We start from the raw sequence: 21,012 nt of genomic DNA, 5'->3' as shown, positions 1-21,012 counted from the left end.
TATTAAAAATAGTATAAATATTCACTTTACTTTTATCAAGGTTTTAGGTACTTTTAGGTGAAAGCTTTTTTAAGGATACCATTTAGGTCAATATAGAGAGCATCATGCTTACCTCAAACATATGACCTTGCTGTCTCTGCAGCCAACCTACTAACGTCTTTACATTTTTAAAAAGTTTCTTTATCTTTGATTAATATATATTATTTATATTATTTACTGCTGTCTTTAAGACACTGTCAAATGGATTTACAAAAACAAACAAACAAGCAGCTATTCTAGTCTAATCTTAAACAATACACAACCACAGATTTTGATGAAAAAACTGGTGGAAGAACTGAACCACTAATAAAAATATTAAAACAAAACCAAGCGAGATAAACTAAATAGTGGAGCTTAAACAGCAAGAGGCAAGATGTAGAGTGAAATGTAGACAAGCGAAACAAAGACAAATGTAGATACAAAGTTAAAATAGAAGCCAACCTTGGATGGTGCGTTTGAAGAAGGCCTTGCAGGCCTCGCAGGATGCCACTCCATAGTGGTAACCTGACGCAATGTCTCCGCACACGAGACACAGCCTCTTGGGCATGGAATTCAACATGTACTCGCACTTAATTTGTGAATCTTCCCCAATGGTTGATGAACAGTCCTCATAACGCTTTGATCCAGGGCCGCCAGCAGGTCCTAGGGTCCCTGCGTTGGAGCCATAAAGGCTTGGGGAGTCTAAGCCATTGGGGTGACCGTTCATCGTGGACGAATATGAGCCTGAGGCGTCGCTGGAGCCACCAGGGGAGTGATGGTTTAGACTATCAGTCAGGGAGGCAGGACTAGACGGCTCAGTCTTTATATAAGAGGACGGACAACTGGACTCAAGGTGGCGCTCCTTACTGGACATTCTGCAGAGAAGCCTGAGAGAGTGAGACAGAACAAGAGGGGAAAAAACATTACAGGAAAATGTTAATATGAAGAAAGATAATCATGAGTGTGGAAAGTTAGGGGCACTGCATAGGGGAAGGGAGAAATGTAAAGTCATATTCAGCAATATTTAATGACACAAATATATTGTGGTTCATTGGGGAAAACCACATTCATGAGAGTAGCGGAGCGGCATCTAGAGTACCACAAACACATCCCCATCCACGGGGCCAAGATCATCCGTCACCCTCCAGTCAATAGCAGCGTGTTCTACATGAAGGTAATCAGTAAGCAGCTCCTCTGCTGCTCAGTCATCCCAAAGACAGCACATACACAAAGAGACATACATTGTCATATTCAAGCACAGCTTACAGTCTAAAAAGTTACTAAAAGCTGCGCGATGCAAAACAATAAATGTATGCATATTTTGTATGTATTAAATAAAACTCACTAATCAGAGCCAGACTATCACTGTAGTACTATTCTTACATTCTCCTTCCCTTCGTATCTCCCTCCTTCCTCTCCTGCTTTTCCTTCTTCCACTCCCTAAGGAGGCTGGTGTCTTGTTAATGGCAGTTGTAATTAACGGCTATCTTCTCTCTGTCCATATCTCTCCATCCTTCCCTTTGTCTACCTTACTATCTATCTGCCTCTCTCCCTATCACTTTCTATTCACTCCCATCTCTGACTGTCTCTCTTTCTCTTCCTCTACGCATTACTACTCTCTGTCTCTCTAACCCTGCCCTCCCTCCTTTCTCTCTCCCCTTTCATTGTTAAAGGCAGAAAGCACAAAAGGGGTTTTTAATTAAGGCAGGATGCTGCTAAACGAGGGGCTTCTAAAGTCCAGTCGGCCTGTAAAAGATCCCCGTTCTACAGGGACCCATAAAACACAGACAGTGCCTGGTTGGAGAATGGGGAGCTGTTCAGGTGGGGGAATGAAGAATGGATATAGACAGGAAAACAGAAAGGCAGACAGGCAGACAGCTAATGCAAAAGACAGACAGAATGGGGAAAAAAAGAGTAGTTGCAGGACTGCAGTGACTGATGATTGTCTACTGACAAACAACACCTTTTCTTTTAATTTGCATCTCAGCTTTAACATGACTGATATGCAGAAAGAAGGCCTGCAAAAAACCTGCAAACGCATTGTAATGTAGGAAACACTCTTTTCCCCTGAAATTTTCCCGTTCAAATGTGAATTGACATTTATGATATAGAATGCTTTGGCCTTTTCACCTTTTTCATCATATATTAAACCCTTGCTGGAGGTTCTTTTAATTCAGTGACTCCATTTATCGTGGGTTTGCGGTATTCACCAGTGTCTATAAATCCATTTATCGGATGCTAAGTTGGGCCTTCAGTTTGGAAAGAGGCTGACATTGTGAGAAAGGTTTGGACACAAATCAAGGAAGAGAAAATTAGGGATAGAAAGAGAGTCTATGGAGACATATAGAAGGAAAGGCAGAAGCACAGACAGTATCAGGTGGTACAGAAAAAAGTGTAAATGGAAAGGAAAGAGATCGCAAGAGGATGTCTATGTTCTGTGTCTATGGGATGAAAAACAGTGGTGACAGAAAAAGAGAGTAGAACCATTTAAGTAGATGATGTGATGGTGATGATTTAATCTCTCCTTTCTCACTCTTTATGCTCTTTTGTGGCCCCTCCTTTTGACCGTCAATCCCTCTGAGTACCATTAAGCGAAAGAGTTTAAGTGCCAAAAGATCTCAGGCGCTTTTTTCCTTCTCTCTCAAATTCTCATCTATCTATCTTTCCGTTCTCCATTCCAGTTTCTTCTCCCCCTTTTCCCTCTATCTCGTCGTTTTTTCCCTCAGTGCTCTCTCGCGCTCTCTAACTGTGCTTATAAATGAAAAATAATGGCAGTCGAAGGGGGAGGAATAAAAAAGAATAAAAAAAGAAGACACGCATGCAGAGGAGAGGAGAAGAGGAAAGAAGATTAAGAAATCACAGCCAGTGCGCTGTGCCGAGCGAGAGGTTGAATGCATTTATGTATGTATGTTATCAGTATAATTATGGTGCTATGTAGCGATGGCTCAGTGCTGAAAGAGCAGTCTTATTGTGCTTGTCTGCTCTTCAGATGAGTGTGAAGAGAGAGAAGGGGTTGGGTCTCTTTTTAATCAATTCTTTAGGTTTTTAGGTGTTTAAAGAAATGTAAATAAAATGGAAACAGCTCGAATGTGTTTATTCAGACAAGGCTTAAAGATGTAAGCAGTGTTTTATGAGATGATAACAGTAAAACACAAGGAAGCAAAGTAATCACATTTTGGTATTAACGGTTCTGCTCAGTTCCGTTAAAGAATACGGTTTTAACGTCATTCTCTTTTTGCCATCTTTAAGATTTTGATGCTCGTGATATTGAAACCTACACAGTTACAAATATAGTCAAGTAATTAGCACATAAGCTGATTGCTCTATATTGAACAGCACTATGTATCATGTACGGCAAAAAAGAAGCGGTATATCTTATAGCATAAAATAATCACTTTGCACTAACAAACTTACTGCATTTAATGTATTTTTTGTATATTTTGTATAATTTTAGGGAAATGGCTATGGTACCAATGTTTTTTTAATGCAACAGTAAACAAACAAACAAACAAAAAAGATTAGCAAATGAGGTTGAGCGGATTTATTTAGGTTTATATTTTAGCAGTAATGCAAATTATAAAACTGGCCATTTTTAAAGCGGCCAAAGTCGCTGCTTAGTTCTTGCAGACACTGAATATTCTATTTAGGTGTCTCTTATTGAGGGAGACCACACCAGCACACACACACACACACACACACACACGCACACACACACACACACACACACACACACACACACACACACACACACACACACACACACACACACACACAAATGACCGCCTTTGCTTGTATCCATTTCCAAGTTGATCCCTGTCATTTTCTCTCTCTTTTCAGGCCTATTTCTTTTTTTCATTTCTCACTTGAAGGAAGGCACAGTTACTCATAAAAGATGAATATGTGGAGGCATGGGGAGGAAAGGAAGAAAGGAAGAAAGAAGAAAGAAATGCTTTTTTGTGTGTTTTGAAAGAAGGTGGGCCACTTTAGTATGACAAGCTGTCATTACAGTGGTAGGGTGATGCAGTGGCCTGACAACTGGCGGGGACAAACATACAATCATCGTATTAGAGAAACTACTCTCTGCCTCGCTCTGTGCTGTTTGCTGTGCGCTCCTTTAGTCTGTGTTTCTGTGTGCACTTGCACTGCTTTATTATATACAATCTTTGAACAACTACCTCGCTAGATGGCAGCCATAAACACAAACTGATCCTCAAACAACTCTAAATTGTTTTCACCCACCCCTACTGGGCTGAGGATCATAATAGCAGAAGAGAAGAGAAGAGAAGAGAAGAGAAGAGAAGAGAAGAGAAGAGAAGAGAAGAGAAGAGAAGAGAAGAGAAGAGAACTAACATCGGCTTGTCACTACCAAATCAGATAACTCTCAGTTTGTTGATAACTTCTCTGATTGTCTGGTTGCTTATTTTGCTTGCCCTGGGCTCTTCTGTCAATGTTTCTAAAGGGCCGGATCTCCGAAATAGCATTACTTAGTAAAAGTATTACCATAACAAGTGTCATGGGAATTTAAAATGACAAAGCTGCATTTAATTATACGTTGCCAAACTTTGGCTTCGGATGGTGTAAAGATGTGATGGCTTTCACTGCCTTACTGCTTACAAAACATATCTCCAAAAAATAAAAAGCAAAAAAACCCCAGCTAAAAATAAGAAGAGCAGAAGAAGCGGAGAGAGAAACAGAGAAGAAGAAGTGGGAGCAACAGAGACAGAGCAGGAAGAAGTGCTGACAATGTAGCTACCTCGGCTTGGCTAATACCTTTCCATCACACCAAGCATTGTGCTCTCAATGCTGATAAGAACACACAGTCCAATAAGCAAAAAGGGGAAAAAAAAAACAGTGAGAGAAAACCTTACACAATTCTATCTAGATGATACCAGCAATGCTTTGGGAGGGAGAGGAAGTGAAGGAAGAGTGGAAGACATAAAAGAAAATACATTGAATTAAAGAATGGAGTAAGGAGGGGAACAGGAGCAAAAAGCATTTACATTTACATTGTCATAGTCAAATGAATAGAATGATTTCATCAATATATTGAATTGCTTTTTCAACACTTATACTGTTCAGTTTGTTTTTCTTTCTCTCTCTCTATTTTAAACAGTCTCCTATCTTTGGAGGGTTGTTGAACTCCATGTCAGTTAGTTTGATACAGTAGTGAATATGTTTTCGCAAAAATAGGAACACAACAATTGCACACAGCAATTTCAAAGACGTAGGTGACCACTCTTATGCAATTACAAGCAATGACACGTCCACTTTTTGCTTTGTGGTGGCTGAAATCATGTATCGGTCACGTACATACAGCAAAATCCTGTGAGTCTAACGTTGAACCTGTGTTTTATGTTGTGCATTCTGCAAGATAACTGCATAGTTTAAAAGCAGCGAAATAGAGCTCAGAAAAAAAAAAGCTATGCGTTGTTTCAGTGTGGGTTTATGTGTGTGGAATCACAGTGTGTGGGTGATTATAGTTGTTTTCAGTGACAAAAATGAATAAAAGACAAAATAAAAACTCCAACAGCGACAGTCAATCTAAACCACTCTCCCTCCTACTGGGCTCTTTCCCCTCTCCTTTTTGCTCCTTTTAGGTCTCAATCTCTCTCTGTCGTCGTTTCTACTTCTCACACACAAACACCCCCTATCATTTCTTGTCCGTCTCTCTATCCTGTCACACAAGATGCGCACACACACACACACACACACACACACACACACACACACACACACACACACACACCAGGGAGCAGATCAATTGTTACAGTGTTAGTCAGGGCAGGAAACCTGTAATTCAGTTCATTGGCTGCAGAATAAATCCCTGATTACATACAATCAATTTGACAATGGCTAAAACACATTCTGCCCGATGGGCTGTTGGGCTGTAAAGACTGGCAGAGGAAAGGAAGTGTAAGTGTGTGTCTATATTCCTGTGTCTGTGATTGTGTGCGTGAGAGTTTAGACACTATGAATTCTAGTATGAATCTAAATGCGACGGATGCAAATACATGGTTCACACGCAGTGTTACAAAAAAGCGAGAAAGACTTAGAGAGATATTCTACTGGGTCTAAAGCTGTAGTCTAGAGAATAACACACGCATCCCTATGTGATTGGAGAAGCGTTGGGAAGCAAAACACGCCGGGTGTTCTCAGCCTCTCTCCATTGATTAAGAATTATGTACTTTTCAAACTGCAAACTTTTCAGGAGCATCATGTTGAGTCTGCTCATATAAATACCAGTTTTCAATCATCAATGTGCAGACTTTCAGTTCACCATCCGCTCTCCTCGTGCTTTTTGTTTCTCGTCTATTCACTTCTTTAATGACAAAATTTCAAGGGATTTATACAGAGTCGTGTGTACTCTGCATAAAATACAGTCTATTATTATATATAAAGATGAAAAAAAGATGTAAAGAAGGGGAGCATGTTCAGGGCAACAATGGAAGTCAGTGCACCACTAACTCGTGTTTGTGTGTGTGTGTGTGTGTGTGTGTGTGTGTGTGTGTGTGTGTGTGTGTGTGTGTGTGTGTGTCAGATGGGAATCTTGATGATTTAGGTCATTTTCTTGTGGAGCATTGGCTGATAAGTATGTTGCTGCCAGGCATTATCTCTGTCACCATGTCTCCCGTGTCTCTCTCTCACTCCTTCTCCCTCTCTCTCCTCACCTTTCTGTTTGCCCCTCTCTCGCTCCCTTTCCATCTCCTTTATCTTTTGTATGTCATTGTATTTGTAAGGATGGTTGTCTACTGTAAAAAAGGTTCTTCAAATTTCTAAAACGGCTCAACTTCATACAGTGCACAGTGGGCCACTGATTAACCATATCAAAAATATTTATTTAATACATAAATCACTGAAAATTTGATGTTTATTTAAGTTCTGTTGTTGTATTTTATTATTTTTTTATTTCATATTATGCGCTGTGAAATCTGAAGAGTAGAAAGTACTGTACACATCCTCTTCCTGGGTAAAGTCTATAGGAGATATTGCATATCTCTCATATATGCGCATAGTTATTTTATTAGTTGAACAATATATAAAATTAATTCAATGCATAAACGTACACATTCACACTGCTTGTTCAATCGATATTGAGAATGTTTTACTCAGGAGTGTCAGTTTTATGAAATGTAGGCTGGCTCCTTTATAAAAGAAAGGTCATTGATCAAGGTTAGCATTCTTCTCTCTTTCTATGTGCATGTGTGGATTAGCAGTGTTATCATTTAGCATTAGGTGCGCAGCAGCCCTTCCAAACACTTACTGACACTTGCTGTTGTCACCAACACACATGCACTGTAGCACGCGCCCAAACACACATGCGCACACTTAACTATCAGTGTACAGTGAGATGTACAGCTCTCCTGCTTTCTCTCTCTCATACAGAGACAGGCAGAGATCTGGGCAAGGCGCCACATCAAATCAAATTGAGGAAAAGTATAATAAAAAGTGTTTAAAAACAAAATATGCCCCATCGGATTAAAAGCACATTATATTAAGCAGATGGTGAAAGAGGATTTTCACTCTAGTAAATATGACAGGGCTTTCAAATGTGACACAGGAACGAGCCAGTGAGACAGGAAGGGGAGGAAGGGAGATAGAGGCAAGGAGGGGATGGGAAAAGAGCACAGTGCTGCAAAAGTAGGGAGAGAGAATGTGTGTGTGAAGTAAAATGGTCCTCGATCTGAGACGGAATAAGGGAAAAAAAGTGTAATAAAAGGGAAAACGGAATGTGGAAGAGGAGAGGAGAGGAGACACAAGTGAGTAGAGCGTCAAAGCTGCATTCTTTAAGCAGATCAGATTTGGGGAAATTGGGCTGTCACTACAGGATTGTGATGATTTACACCTATCCATCATAGGGTGTGAGAGAGAAGCAGAGCCAGAATATGTACAATAATCCACAGCAGCTGTGAAAATAGAGAAAATCAATCCTAAGCAGGCACCATCCAACGTGTGCGTTTCAATGTTTACTTCAATATTCCACAAATAATACATCTAGACAGATTATATTTAACCTTACACATGGAATACTACTTTATATCTAAATGCAATGACTGTTAAGGATTCTCCCAGTTCATTACTTTTACTTCTGTATATTATCACTTTACTTCATTTATACTGCAAAAAAGAGAGAAAGTGATAGACTTGAAATACCCGACTCCAAATTCACTAAATAAAAATGTGAAACAAGATTCTTTTCACTGTAAATGCCCATTTTGACCTGCCACAAGCTGCTGTTGACACTCGTCTTCAGAGTCTCCTGGCCTGTTCTTCCCTCTCTCCCACCCATGCCCTCTATCCTCCCCCTCTTCCTCCCCTCACTGCTGGCTGATGCACCTTACAGTCTCGCTCCTGGACCATCTGTTAGGGAATCTAATTCACATCCAGTCATAATCAGGTTTGCTGCAGTGCCCACTGTCTTTCGCCATCTCTGTCTCTCTGTCTGTCTCTGACTGCTTCTTTCTGTCCACTTCACACTGCGCCTTTGTCCATTTTCCTTTAATCTGGAACCTTCATGAATGTCTTTCCCTTAAATGTCATGTATTTGAATATACTTTACATTCAGTATAATAGGTATACAAAGCTCAAAACTGGCATAAATCTCGCGAACTGCAACAAAAAAGGGACATTTTCTGATCTTGTCACTAAGAACCTTTTTCTTTAAAATGTGGCTGTATTGTTTTTAAATGACTACCCAGTAATGCTTTTTGCTGCAGCATTCTGCAGGATTCTTACTTTTGAAACTTCTTGCAAATTACTAAGATTTAAATACTGAATCAGCATATCATTGGTAAATATAAAGAACGACATGCTCCACTTAAACAAGATTTTAAATGTGTATATCTATGTGTGTGTACATGTGCATGTTTGTCCTTGATTGAGAATAGGGCGAGTCGAGGTGAAGAGGGTGGAAGTTAATGAGAGGTGAGTGTCTGAAACCCCCTCTCTCTTTTCCCCTCTCTCGCTCTGTCTCTCTCTCTGCTCCTGCAGTAATCCTCTTCTATAAATCTGCAATCCAATCAGTGTTGTCCACACTTACACACACACACACTTACACACGCACACACACACACACACACACGCACTCACGCACACACACACACACACACAGCTTTTGGGAAGCCCATCTGTGTGTTAAGGCAATCTGCTTTATCATTATGATTACATTGGGCTCAGTTTACAGCACAGTGTGTGTGTGTATTCAAGCGCACTCTAGCTGCCTGACATTAATCACATTCCCATGGTTTGATGGCCTAAATAAAAAGAGGAATAATATTGTTGCTGTCCAATGAAAACTGCAGATCTCCAAAAGCATTTAAGAAATTTCTTTAGAATTCAAAAAAGTTTTAATGCAAGAAAAGGCCCCAGAAAACTTCAAATTAAATTAAATTAATTTCTTTGCTTTTTTTGTAGAGATCTGTGATATGAAAAAAAAGTTATTCTAAGAGATAAAATAAAAACACTGCTATAATTCTAAATTCATTTAAATTCATTTCTAAATATTGTCCCTTCCGAACCTGGATTTCTTTCATTTTCGGTGTGTCTGTGCTGTTCAAGTGTGTGTCTGTGCAAGTGTGTGTGAGAGAGAGTGCATATAAATTGCGGCCAAATCCCATCAACACAGTTGGAGGTCAGATATCCTAAGGAAGTGTTCCTGTGATCTTATAGTGCATATGTGTGTAAGAAAATGTGTTCCTTTTACTGTGTAAGTGAAAACTTGTGTGTGTGTGTGTGTGTGTGTGTGTGTGTGTGTGTGTGTGTGTGTGTGTGTGTGTGTGTGTGTGTGTGTGTAGGGGTAAAGGTTCAACTGAGGTAAGGTGACTTTTACCTTAATATTTAGTGTTAGTACTTTAATATTTAGTGTTAGTACTTTAATATTTAGTGTTAGCTTTTTAAGGCCATTTTTTAAAAATAAACTATTTTCACTGGATGTGTTGGTTTGTCACAGATGGACATGCATAAGAATAAATAATAATAAACTATAACAGGTAATGAATTATGGCTGAGTTCAAGTGCTTCAGATTTAGAGTCCTGGTATTCCTGTCCCACAGATACGTCTTACTGGGAGGGACACCGTTCTTATGGTAAGTTAGGCTACCTGCCGTGAGAAAGGACTACTCTGAGCTCGGTTTCAGGAGAAATAAAATTCTAAAAATTTAACAGAATTGCAAATCCCCAGATTGTATTTGTTCAGCACAAGTCTTGAGATAAATCCTCAAGTTGTTAACTTCACAGTGCTGCCCCCCACCCCACCCCCTCCCGTAGTTAGGGGATACTGTTATGTCATTGTGTAGGCTTGGCACATTTGCGGCAGCCGAATTCACAATAACAATATAATTTGCAGTTAGTTTTGAACCATAGAAGCGAAATAATGCTCCCCATTTTGGAGCCTAGTGTGTCTCTATCCATGTGTACAAATGTACTGTGTGACTTCAAGCCACGGACTGACTCCATAGCCCCTGGCAAACCTTTACACCTCTCATCACCAGACTTCACTGTCTGCCAACACACTCACATTGTGCTACTAACACTCCTCCTGGTGACTGGCCGAAGGTCTGCGTGAGAATGGCTTGCCAGACCTCTAATTGGCTTGACCCAGACTAACCCTGAAATCCTATTGGACTAAAACTTCCCAGTCTACAGCGCACACGGGAACACACACACACATGCATTTAAAATTAAAGGGCTTCACAAGACCCTAATAATGCACTAATCAATATTGTTCCTAAAGAATGTGCAATAATACAACAATAATAACAACATAATAAATCACAGTAATGTTCATTTAAGATAATCATGTTAGTCAGTGAGATCTTGAAGCATAATGTCCAAAATCCAGAGAGAGAAACCACGATCTGGAGAACAGACAGGCAAAGTTTGGGAAACCCACTTTTGGTTACACTAGGTTCTAATATAGCCTATTTAAATTAAATACATATTCAGCTGTTTTTAAAGTGAAATAATGTACAACAAGTAACACTAAACACAGTAATAATATACTTATTTGTTTATACTAGTCCAATACCCCTGAATTATATAAATTATATAGAAAGCGCATACTTACAGTTAAACGTTCGCTTTCAGGGCATGTCATGCTATCTCTTATCCCGAGAAACTTTCAAAAGAGGAGGAGGAAGGATATGATAACGTTTGTCTATATTTAATGCGTCACACATTTCCTGTGTTTAAACATAAAACAAGAAGCATATTTACAGTATAAGCTCTAAAAATAAAGCAAGACAGCCTCAGCAAAACCTGCCCGGAACAACAGAAAGTCAGAACTGGTTTTGTTGGAGAACTTTAAAGTGAAATTTCACTTTGGTTGAAGCTTTTCATGCGTTCAGGTTTGACTGCACATACAGATGGCATGGAGAATAATTGTAATGGTAAAAGAGAATGTCCTTCAACAAAACGATGTGATTTAAAGCCTCTGCACTGCGACGCATTTGCACTACTGAAGTGTCCTTGAGCCACAAGTTGAATCCAAATTCCTTGTGATACTCTATATATACTAGGGAAAAAATATTCTCATTTTAGTTGCACTGTTTAATCATAACATATAGTTTACAGTGGATTTGTATGTTTTCTATATTGTGGCGTTTAAAAGAGAATTATTTTTTTCCCAAGGGTAGGGAGTTGGGGTTTCCCAAAATTTGAAATAAAAAAAGAGTAGATATTAAAGGCTTGGTCGTACCGTGGGGAACCCCTTCTTGATCCCAAACGACACTGAAGATCACCCTTAACTTGGATTTATAGGCAATTATTTAAAGAACCCGATAGAGGGCAGGTAAAAAAAAAAAAAGATAAAAATACAGAATACTGGTGACACAAACAGCGGAAGATGGTTTGTAAAGCTGATAACATAAAAAGTGTTGTTAAAAATGTAAATTACTTCAAACTAATTTAACAGATAAGGCATATGAATTAAAAAAAATACACAAAGAAAGACACACATGCACACAACCGTTCTCCCCACATTTGAATAGATGGTGGAGAAAAGTTGGTTCTCTCCAAATAGTCTCAAACACGCACACATCCTGACCAATAAAAACTGGCTTTTGATGTCTCCAAATGCTTGCCTTTTCTTTCTCTTCTTCCGAGGTTTATAGAGGTCAAGTGTGACTTTTGTAGAAAACTCAACGTAGATTTATGGATTCAGTCACTTTTGTTTTGCCCTTTTTAAGTCATTCCCCCTTTCTTCTTTTGTGTCTGTGGTCTTCTTGTCAGTCTGTCTTACCTGGGGTTGTAGAGGGCATGTGCGTCTCTCATGTGGTTGGCCTCCAGTGGATCGTAGCTCTGGTGCATTCTCCAGGCGCCAGCGCCGCATTTACCATAAGACGACTTGGAGTTATCTTCACTGCTGCTGTTCACTAATGGCCCCTTCGATAAGTTCATTCTGTAGACAGAAGCAAAGTGAGAAACATAAGGATGGCGCTGACAATACAACAGAGAAAAGTAGGAAAACAGCAAGTGGGACTGTAAAGCGGAGACATGGCTCCTATGTGTTGCGTAAAAGCCATAAGAACTATCTGATGACACTGAAATCAGTTGTTCAGGGGCAATGGTAAAATAACAAAATAAAACTTAGGAAAAAAAAATAGAAACAGTGACAAGTTACATTTTTGTGTGTTTCTGCTTTCTCAGTACCAGAATCTGATAAGGTTAAAGCGCTGTAGAAAACAAAACACTACTAAACTAAACACAAAATCTTTTTCATTTTATTGTTTTAATAAAATACTTTCTTCAGCTCAACACAGTGACAAGCAAACAAAAATGAAATGGAAAAACAAAAAAAATCTTCAACACAAAATTACAATTAAGTAGATGACCACTGAATTACAGAGCGCGCTTGAAAGGGCACAGTAACAGGCACACATAATCATTCAGCCCTCAGTAAACATAAGAAAAAAAACTATTATGATTTATGCAACTGCAGAGTTAGGACAGAGAGAGGCAGAAAAGAAAAAACATAAATACACAAAGAAAGGTCCAAGATTTACACATAGGGCAATTTGCAGAGAGCATCTCAAGTAGGCAGAAAGATGAGAAGCTCTCAGACAGACGCACAGGGGACAGATCAGAATTTTAAACTAGTACATGAGACTTTTGTCCCCGAGTTTTACCAGTTTTAACCTCAAAAAACCTTTTTAAATGGAGGAAATATAAAAGTAAAAGCATCAGAGGAAGAACTGCCATCCTTCAATCAAACCCAGTGCCGTGATCAGAAGCAGGGCTGTCGCTGGGGTGATAAGGTCACCACAGGCAACAGAATCAAAAGCATCCCTTACAAAAAAATTACATCATGGCTGGGCTTGTAATAAAATGATCTGAATGCCCTACTTTTAAACTATCGGGGGAAAATGAAGCGAGGGAAGTGGAAGGAAAAGCAGTTTCCTACCGGTGGATAAAATCTAGAAAAAACAGATACTAATTCAGATTTGGTAAACTATGAAAGAAAACATATAGTAAGAAATTAATCCTTCAAAAATAGTGCAAAGATCTGAAGAGGTGCTTGCTTTTGAGCATTTATGCTTTTGCTTAATGAGAGCGATTATAATAATCACGTCTGCTAATACTAGCCCAATTAACCTAAGACTAATTATTGATTTAATATTAAAACTTTGCCAAAGAATTACAGAGCTGAAGCCAACTAATAATTTCATCCCAAACATGTAAAAGTAGAAATCAGGGAGCACATCGAAGTTAAAAGACAATGAATAAAATAATCTTTCTTTTTCAGGTCTTTCTTTAAATTTTTTTTACACTGTGACACTCCTGTTTGTGTGTGTTTCCTCCAGCAAAGTGTATTGGTAAACAGAGCAGGATGTTGGTATGTGTCGCAAACTGATAGACACGTGTTTACCACACAAACAACCGGCACATACGCACGTGTGTCTGAGTGTGAGATGTTGTCCCCGCTGTGGGTTCCTGTTTATGTGAGGGCCACATAGACAGGCAGGTAGACAGACCAATGACTTGTCTGACAGCCATCCCTCTATCCATCCACAGAGCTGGGTTTGCTCAGTGAGAGGTGGAGGGCCAGGGTGTGTAATATGTAGGTTTTAGTTCCACTCTGGTGAATAGAAGGAATCGATATCTTTCTGCTGCTGCTGCTGCTTCAGACACTTATTGGCTTTGGTTGCAGTGTCACAATGCTATATAGACAGCCAACTATTAGTTCTGTTGTTTTTTGTTTTTGGGTGGAGGTGGTGGTGGTGGTGGGGGAAGTGGTTCTGGTGTGACACCAAGGACTAAAGTATATCCACTATGAGGTGCATGTGGTGCTGGGAATTATAAACCATTATAATCAATCAAAAACTTTCTGGCCGAACAAGTAACTCAGGTTTGCGGCAAAATTCGATCACCTTCTCCCGATCCGCCCACTTACATTCTGAATTAATATTTTCTCCCTTGCCCACCTGTGTGTGCTAACACTGTGACCAAAGTACCCCAGATACTTTGCTGTGGGTTGCAAGACTGAAGACGAGGGCCACTTCTGACATCTAAAAACCAGACGGCGAGGTGATTTACTTTTATTTTTAATGACGGTATCTCCGCAACAATATTACAACATTACCCTTAGCGTTTATTGTATGCCCACAGGCGCTGTATGGAAATCGGACTGCATGAAGTATTTGCTTGAAAACGCTGTAGATTGTTCAGTACTGTGTTTTCATCTTGATTTGGGTTTACATTGTGTGCAATAGTTTAGGTCCTGTGTATGTATCACCAGCCATTTGGGTTCAACTGTCACATTTTGGCTGCAGGCATCTTAACTGCATTAGAAGTAACAGACGCTGTAACAGCTTTTTTAGACAGGGGCTGAAATCAGAGAAATATATTATTATATTTAGGTTTAAACCATAAAAATCACGAACCACGAGAAATACATCTGAAAAGAAAACCCGAGTTTACAAAGTTTTATGATTAGTCTGTATTATGATATTTTAGAGAAACCACAAAAAGCTCTGTCTGATATTTGTATTAACCTGGACTAAAACTGTTTAGGATTACCGAAAGAGATTCTGCTTTATCGCTTTATAACCACATAATCTGATTTTCCTAGTTCTTATTTCATTTCAGAAGAATGAAACTCATTAAAAAAAGCATCTTAAAGCCAACAGACAATTCTTTACATGAGGCATTTTTTTCTTTTTAAAAATTTAATTCAGCACATGTGAATCGTATACTAAAATAGAAACACAGTACTAAACATATGTAAAATGAAAATCTGAATTTTACACATTTTACATTTTTTTTAAACATCATCAAATAATAAGTCAATTGAAAAATTCAATCCCACAAGTACTCATATATGTAAGAAATAGCTCATATCATAAATATTTAAATATGCATGTAGAGCAAAGGAGAGAATAAAAGAAAAGTGCAATGTATGTGATTCTACCTAACCTATTTCACGCTCCTGTCAGTACATGTAAGCAGCACAAGAACCAGCACATGCAGACATACTATGGATGTGTGGCGGTGTGTGTGTGTGTGCGAGTGTGTGTGTGAAAGCAAGGAGATCGTTGGTGTCTTTCTGATGCTCAGTGACTCGCTCATGTGTTGCTGGCCCATCTGTGAACAGAATGACCATGCCATGGTATGTGTGTACATATGTGTGTGTGCGTGTGTGTGTCTGTGTGTGTGTGTGTGAGACATGGTGATGCAGTGATTGATGAGACAGTTGCCATTCTTGCTAATGCAAAATGCACCTATCCCTGAAGGGAGCAAATGCCACAACACTCACTCACACACACACACACACACACACACACACACACACACACACACACACACACACACACACACACACACACACACACACACAAGCAACTGCCCTACCTAATTACTCCTCTCGTCAGGGTAGTGTGACGTCTTGCAGTTACACAGACAATTTGTATGCATAAATATGGATAAACCTACAGATATGAACACTAATAAATAACTGAACTAAAGACTAGCCAATCTCCTCTGCTGCATTAAAAATTCCCGGTGATCCCATTGGTTTCCTCCTCGCAGATAAACTTGTTGGTTCTATTTTCATTTCTGCACTTCTTGTTGCAAATTGCTGACTTTTCTAGATCGTTTACATGGTTCTTATAGTATTTATACTTACTCCCGATAACACTCAGCCTTATACTTGCCTGGAAAGTCTTAATGTGCAAGATCAAAAGTGGCCGTTTTAAATCAAGAAAAAAAGTGTGGTACAGACTTTTTGATATTTGGAAGTAATTAAAAGAATCATTAGATCACGATAAATACTGAGCGGATGCATATATTGATATACATATACGTCTGACGATGTTGCTCTGCGTGTGACTGCATGTGCAGCAGGGCAGGTGGGGTTGAACGTAGCCCTCTGTGTGTGTCTGAGCGGATGTGGATGTGTGTGCACGTTAGCGTTAGCGACGGGAGCTGTTAGCGGGGCAGGCGGCAGATGGGCTGTCGGCCTTAATAGGGACTGAGCGGGTGCAGAAAGGTGACAGTTCCACAAGGGAGGGGGTGTGTGTAGAGGGAGAAGAGGAGCGCGTGTGTGTGTGCGTGTGTGTGCGTGTGTGTGTGTGCGTGTGGGTGGGTGGAGGGCGCTGAATGGTAAAGGAAGATAGGGATAAAGAGAAAATGAATTATCTACTGCCATGAATAAAAGAGCGGATCAGCTACGCAGAGGAACACGCATCCTAAAGAAAAGAAGCGTTTTTACCATGTAGGATTAGAGCATTTTTTTAATGTAATTAATGTAAACATAATTCACATAAATGTTCCATGCACAAATACTTTAACATCTGATCTTTACTAAAGTTACCAGTGATGAAACTATGTAATTTTTTTTTTAAAAATAGAGCGATATTTTGGAATAAGCAATAAACGTATATTAACTATTTTATTTAAGCTACATCAAACTAAAAGTGAAAGTTTTTCAAATGTCAAATACAATTTAACTATTTGTGTGAAAGCGTAAACGCAGTTAATAGACACAAATGCGCTCTCACTCACTGTCTCTCTCACACACACACACACATACACACATGCACAGAAACAAGGCCTTAATAACACACATAGTTTTCTTGTTTTTACATGTGCAAAATAATGAATTGTATATTAACACGTGACATCTTCTCACACATGCACGGATGTGTGTCAAAGCTGAACCGTTGGTACAGTTGGAGTGACCAACAAGGACTGATGCTGTTGGGCTTGTTTTTTTTTTTTCTTAAATAAAATTAAAAAATTATTTGTGTGATCAACATATTTGTTAGAGACAATTTCCTTTTCACAAAAACACCAGAAGCTGTGAATAATGAGGTAAATATACATATATATGTTGTTATGTACATTTCATTTTTTGTGTATAATGAAGCGGGTGGAATAAACTTAATTAATGAAATTAATAAGTTCAGGGCAGGAAGCAAGAAAGTGTAAAAAAAAAAAACCTTTCTTCAGTCTTCAGTCTTCAGTGTGTAACTGTAAAAATCTTGTCTAATAACTAGAAATCAAAATTCCCTGATTCAAAGAATATACACTTTTGTTGAGCAGCTTAATATCTGAATATACAGTACATTTAGGAAGAACAAATACTTCTGAAAATCATCATGTGATTGTAGTTTATTTGTATGGTGCACCTGATAAAGTTGGCATAGAGAGAAACCTAGTGCACAGACAGGAGATAGAAAGAGTGAAAGAAAAAAGTGCAAGGCAGATGAAAAAAGCAGCAAAAACTAGAGAACTAAACCATGAGGTGGGGTGTGGGCTGGTCTGTCATTCTCTCCCCATCAGGCACACACATGAAGCATGATGGGAGGATGAGAGGAGGAATATTTCACTGTCAGTTGGAAGGCGGCATGGTCATTCATTTCTTTCTCTCTCTCTTAGTAGCTATCCCTTTCCGTTCTACTGTATCTTCCCTTTTTTGTCTTTTTGAACCCCTCTTACACACTGTCGAAACAATGACAATTTAATCATACTTTCAGCTTGGCCGTGCAGAGGGAGAGAACAACCCAAGCAGCGAAACCATAGGGCTCTCCCCATGGGCAGCACAACAGAAAAGTGCCATAGATAGACAAGGGGTTTGAACCTTCACCATTCTCGTGATCCTCTTTAACTCATGGACACACTTTTACACTTTACACACACACATAGAGACATTCACACACCTCACCTCTCCATCTAAATCTGCTCTATTGTGGCCCGGTCTGCGCTGTCTCCTCCTATTAGGACTGAGGAGCAGCATTAGAAGCCCTAAGCACAACACGATGGGTACGCACACACTCATGCATACACCAGTCACCGGATCTAAAGCGTAACTCAATAGCTCATCTGGTTGAACTTGATAAAATTCAAATTTAGTGACTCCTTTTCTGAAAACAATAATAACACAGACACCAAAGAAACCTCACAATGTATATAGCAATTCTAAGAAAACGTAATTTAGTTTAAAGCAACGTTTGTTAAAATCAAGCAGATGTATCTACAAAGGGACCTGTGTGCTTTTGACACAGTTCAAATTTGCACAGGTGCAAAACATCCTCTTTTTATTCTGCATTTCTTGAAACTATGTACTTGGTCATAGCAGATTTGAAAAGACGGAAAAGTCAGCAGCATTACGGAGAGTAATTCTCAGACAGAGCATAAATGATTTGATAGAACGTGATAATAGTAATAATTGAATTCACATTTTGATGTATGGATGATGGAGATGTATGGATGATGGAACGTGGGGAATGAGAGGATGAGCGCTGTGGAGAGGAGAAGAGGAGATAAGATGAGCGACATTGCCTCTCACTATATATCACTCTCTCTCTCTCTCTTTTTTTTGATCACTGCTTTGGCATTCAACCGTGCATTCACACACAAACACACACACACACACACACACACATACAGATTCACCACCAGTGTGGCAAAATGGCTAATTGCAGTGTGTGTGCGTGTGTGTTTGTGTCACATCTGGTACAGTCTCCCTTACTGCTCTTTCAACACATAAAGGCCGGCACTGACCCGTGACATACTCAGACACACACAGAGCACTGATGGATTGGACATAAATCAGACAAATTCACATCATCAAGGCTCATCCCATTTTGCTCTGTCATCTCTCAGTGGCTTTCTAAGTGTGTGTGAGACAATGCATTTTTAATATCTACATCCACATATGTAGACGCATGTGTGTGTGTAAGAATAAGTCACTGCATTTTTAACATTGTGATAACTTTAACCTGCAAATGGTATGATCTGTGTGTTTATTGTTATGCATTAGTGTTAAGAGTGTGTGTTGCTGTGGGCATTCATGCTTACACGTGTGTCCAGCGGACCTCCTGAGTGCTGGTGTCAGACAAAAGCAAACCCCCTCCCTTCCTTCCCACTTCGCTCTGTCTGTCTCTCTCATTGCGTCTCTCTCTCCCTCTCTCTCTCTCTCTCTCACACTCTCTACCTCTCTCTTTCTCTTTACGGGACCAAATTACCACTGGAATGCCCGGACCCTTCACATGAGAGCGAGGCCGCCGTAAGCATGAGTGCGTGCGTTTCTCTGCGCGTGTGTTTGCAGGCAAATGCAAAAAAACTGACAGACAACAAATTCCATAGGGACAGACAGGCAGGCAAAGAGACAAAAAGAACAACACTTCCTCATATAGGCCATCAATAGGTCACACATACAAAATGGGAGCATGCAGGCACGAAACCGCGGATGGCAACAAACAGATGCAAATTGCACGCTCACACACTCACAGACACACACACGCGCGCGCAGCCAGCAAATCAGCACGGCACATATTGACATGCTTTGACAGATGAATTAAGTAAATGATTTTATAAGGAGATTAAAAGGATTTTAATTTACGCAATCTCTCTTTGGTCCCCCCTGTCCCTCCCTGCAGTCAGCTTTACCTCTCTCTCTCTCTCTCTCTCTCTCTCTCTTTACTGCATATCCCACTTCATAAGCTGAAAAATAAGGTCCAGCGACTAAGATTAAGGAAAAGAAAAAGATGGGAAAAAACCATTAAATGCTTTTCATTGTCTAATCAAAAGCAAGACATATTATCTCTTTATTCTGAATAACAAAACATATGTATATTTCGCTGTCGCACATTTAAACAACAAACGGTCAAAGCATCAGACGGTTGGCCTTAGAGTTAGATTTTTTTCTCAATTGAATTTCTTTCGCGGTTTCATATAAAGTAGTTTGCCTCATCAGGAAAATCAGGAAAAGTAAATCACTGTATGATGGCCAATGCACTTTTCCAAATGTGAACTAAAACAGTGGCATTTGTCGTAGCAGAACAAGAAGCAACACAACATTACGTGTGAAAATCTGGTGCCTAAATCATATTATATATATTACTGTAAGTAAAAAAAAATGTTTGTTTTTCTGGCACATCTTAATTTAGTCCGATGAACGACTTCAACAATGTTTAACCTGAAACAGATTTTTATTTTTATTTTTTTTTACTCACAATCACAAATAATTTCTTTCCTCTACATTTCCATGTATTTAAAAAGAATTAAATCCAGACACATCAGATTGGAGAATAATTCCTAATCAAATCATATGTGCTCCCTTGTGCTTCTCTTCATTACTGCACTACTAAACCTTTGCCTGACTGATCAGCAACTGTGCAGTTCTCACCACCCGTCCGTTCTCCTTCACACCCACTGTTAAAAACACCAAAATCACTAAAGTCACTGTGGGAAATATATTTTAATGATATGCAAATGTTATGTATATGGTGGCATGAGGGGAATGCAATTATGTTAACAGCTTAAGTGGTACTTGTTGTTATTATTATCAGTATGATCATCATTATCCCTAATATTTTAATTAGTATAGGAAAGCAGTGCCTTAGAGCAAAGAAGGGAACGCCTGAGCCGGGAACAGAGAACGGTGGATGGATGGATCGATGGATCGATGGATGGATGAATGGATGTGTGAAGGAGCGGACGCACAGATGACGGGACCAGAGGGCTCTCTAGAAAACGTTTGAGTGGCAACAGCTTACG

The 21,012-nt window shown here is 39.5% G+C and overlaps 1 protein-coding gene across 6 annotated transcripts in view; it reads right to left on the bottom strand.

Moving 5' to 3' along the window:
* esrrga (estrogen-related receptor gamma a) overlaps positions 1–21,012 on the bottom strand; it is a 161,979-nt gene that overhangs the window by 45,958 nt on the left and 95,009 nt on the right. For all 6 annotated transcript variants that reach the window (XM_085369354.1, XM_085369432.1, XM_085369276.1 and 3 more), the window contains 2 exons: positions 12,254–12,412; positions 481–905 (listed from right to left, as the gene is read on the bottom strand). In XM_085369354.1, the coding sequence (XP_085225480.1) occupies positions 481–905; positions 12,254–12,411 (583 nt within the window). In that variant the 5' untranslated portion in view covers position 12,412. The remainder of the gene's footprint in view (positions 1–480; positions 906–12,253; positions 12,413–21,012) is intronic.

Source organism: Diplotaxodon limnothrissa, linkage group LG1 (genome assembly GCF_057381915.1).
Source record: "Diplotaxodon limnothrissa isolate DT_005_m linkage group LG1, D_limnothrissa_male_GT1.1, whole genome shotgun sequence".
Classification (NCBI taxonomy): Eukaryota; Metazoa; Chordata; class Actinopteri; order Cichliformes; family Cichlidae; genus Diplotaxodon; species Diplotaxodon limnothrissa.
Note: the sequence above shows the minus strand (reverse complement) of the source record. Positions and strands in the feature narration are given on the sequence as shown.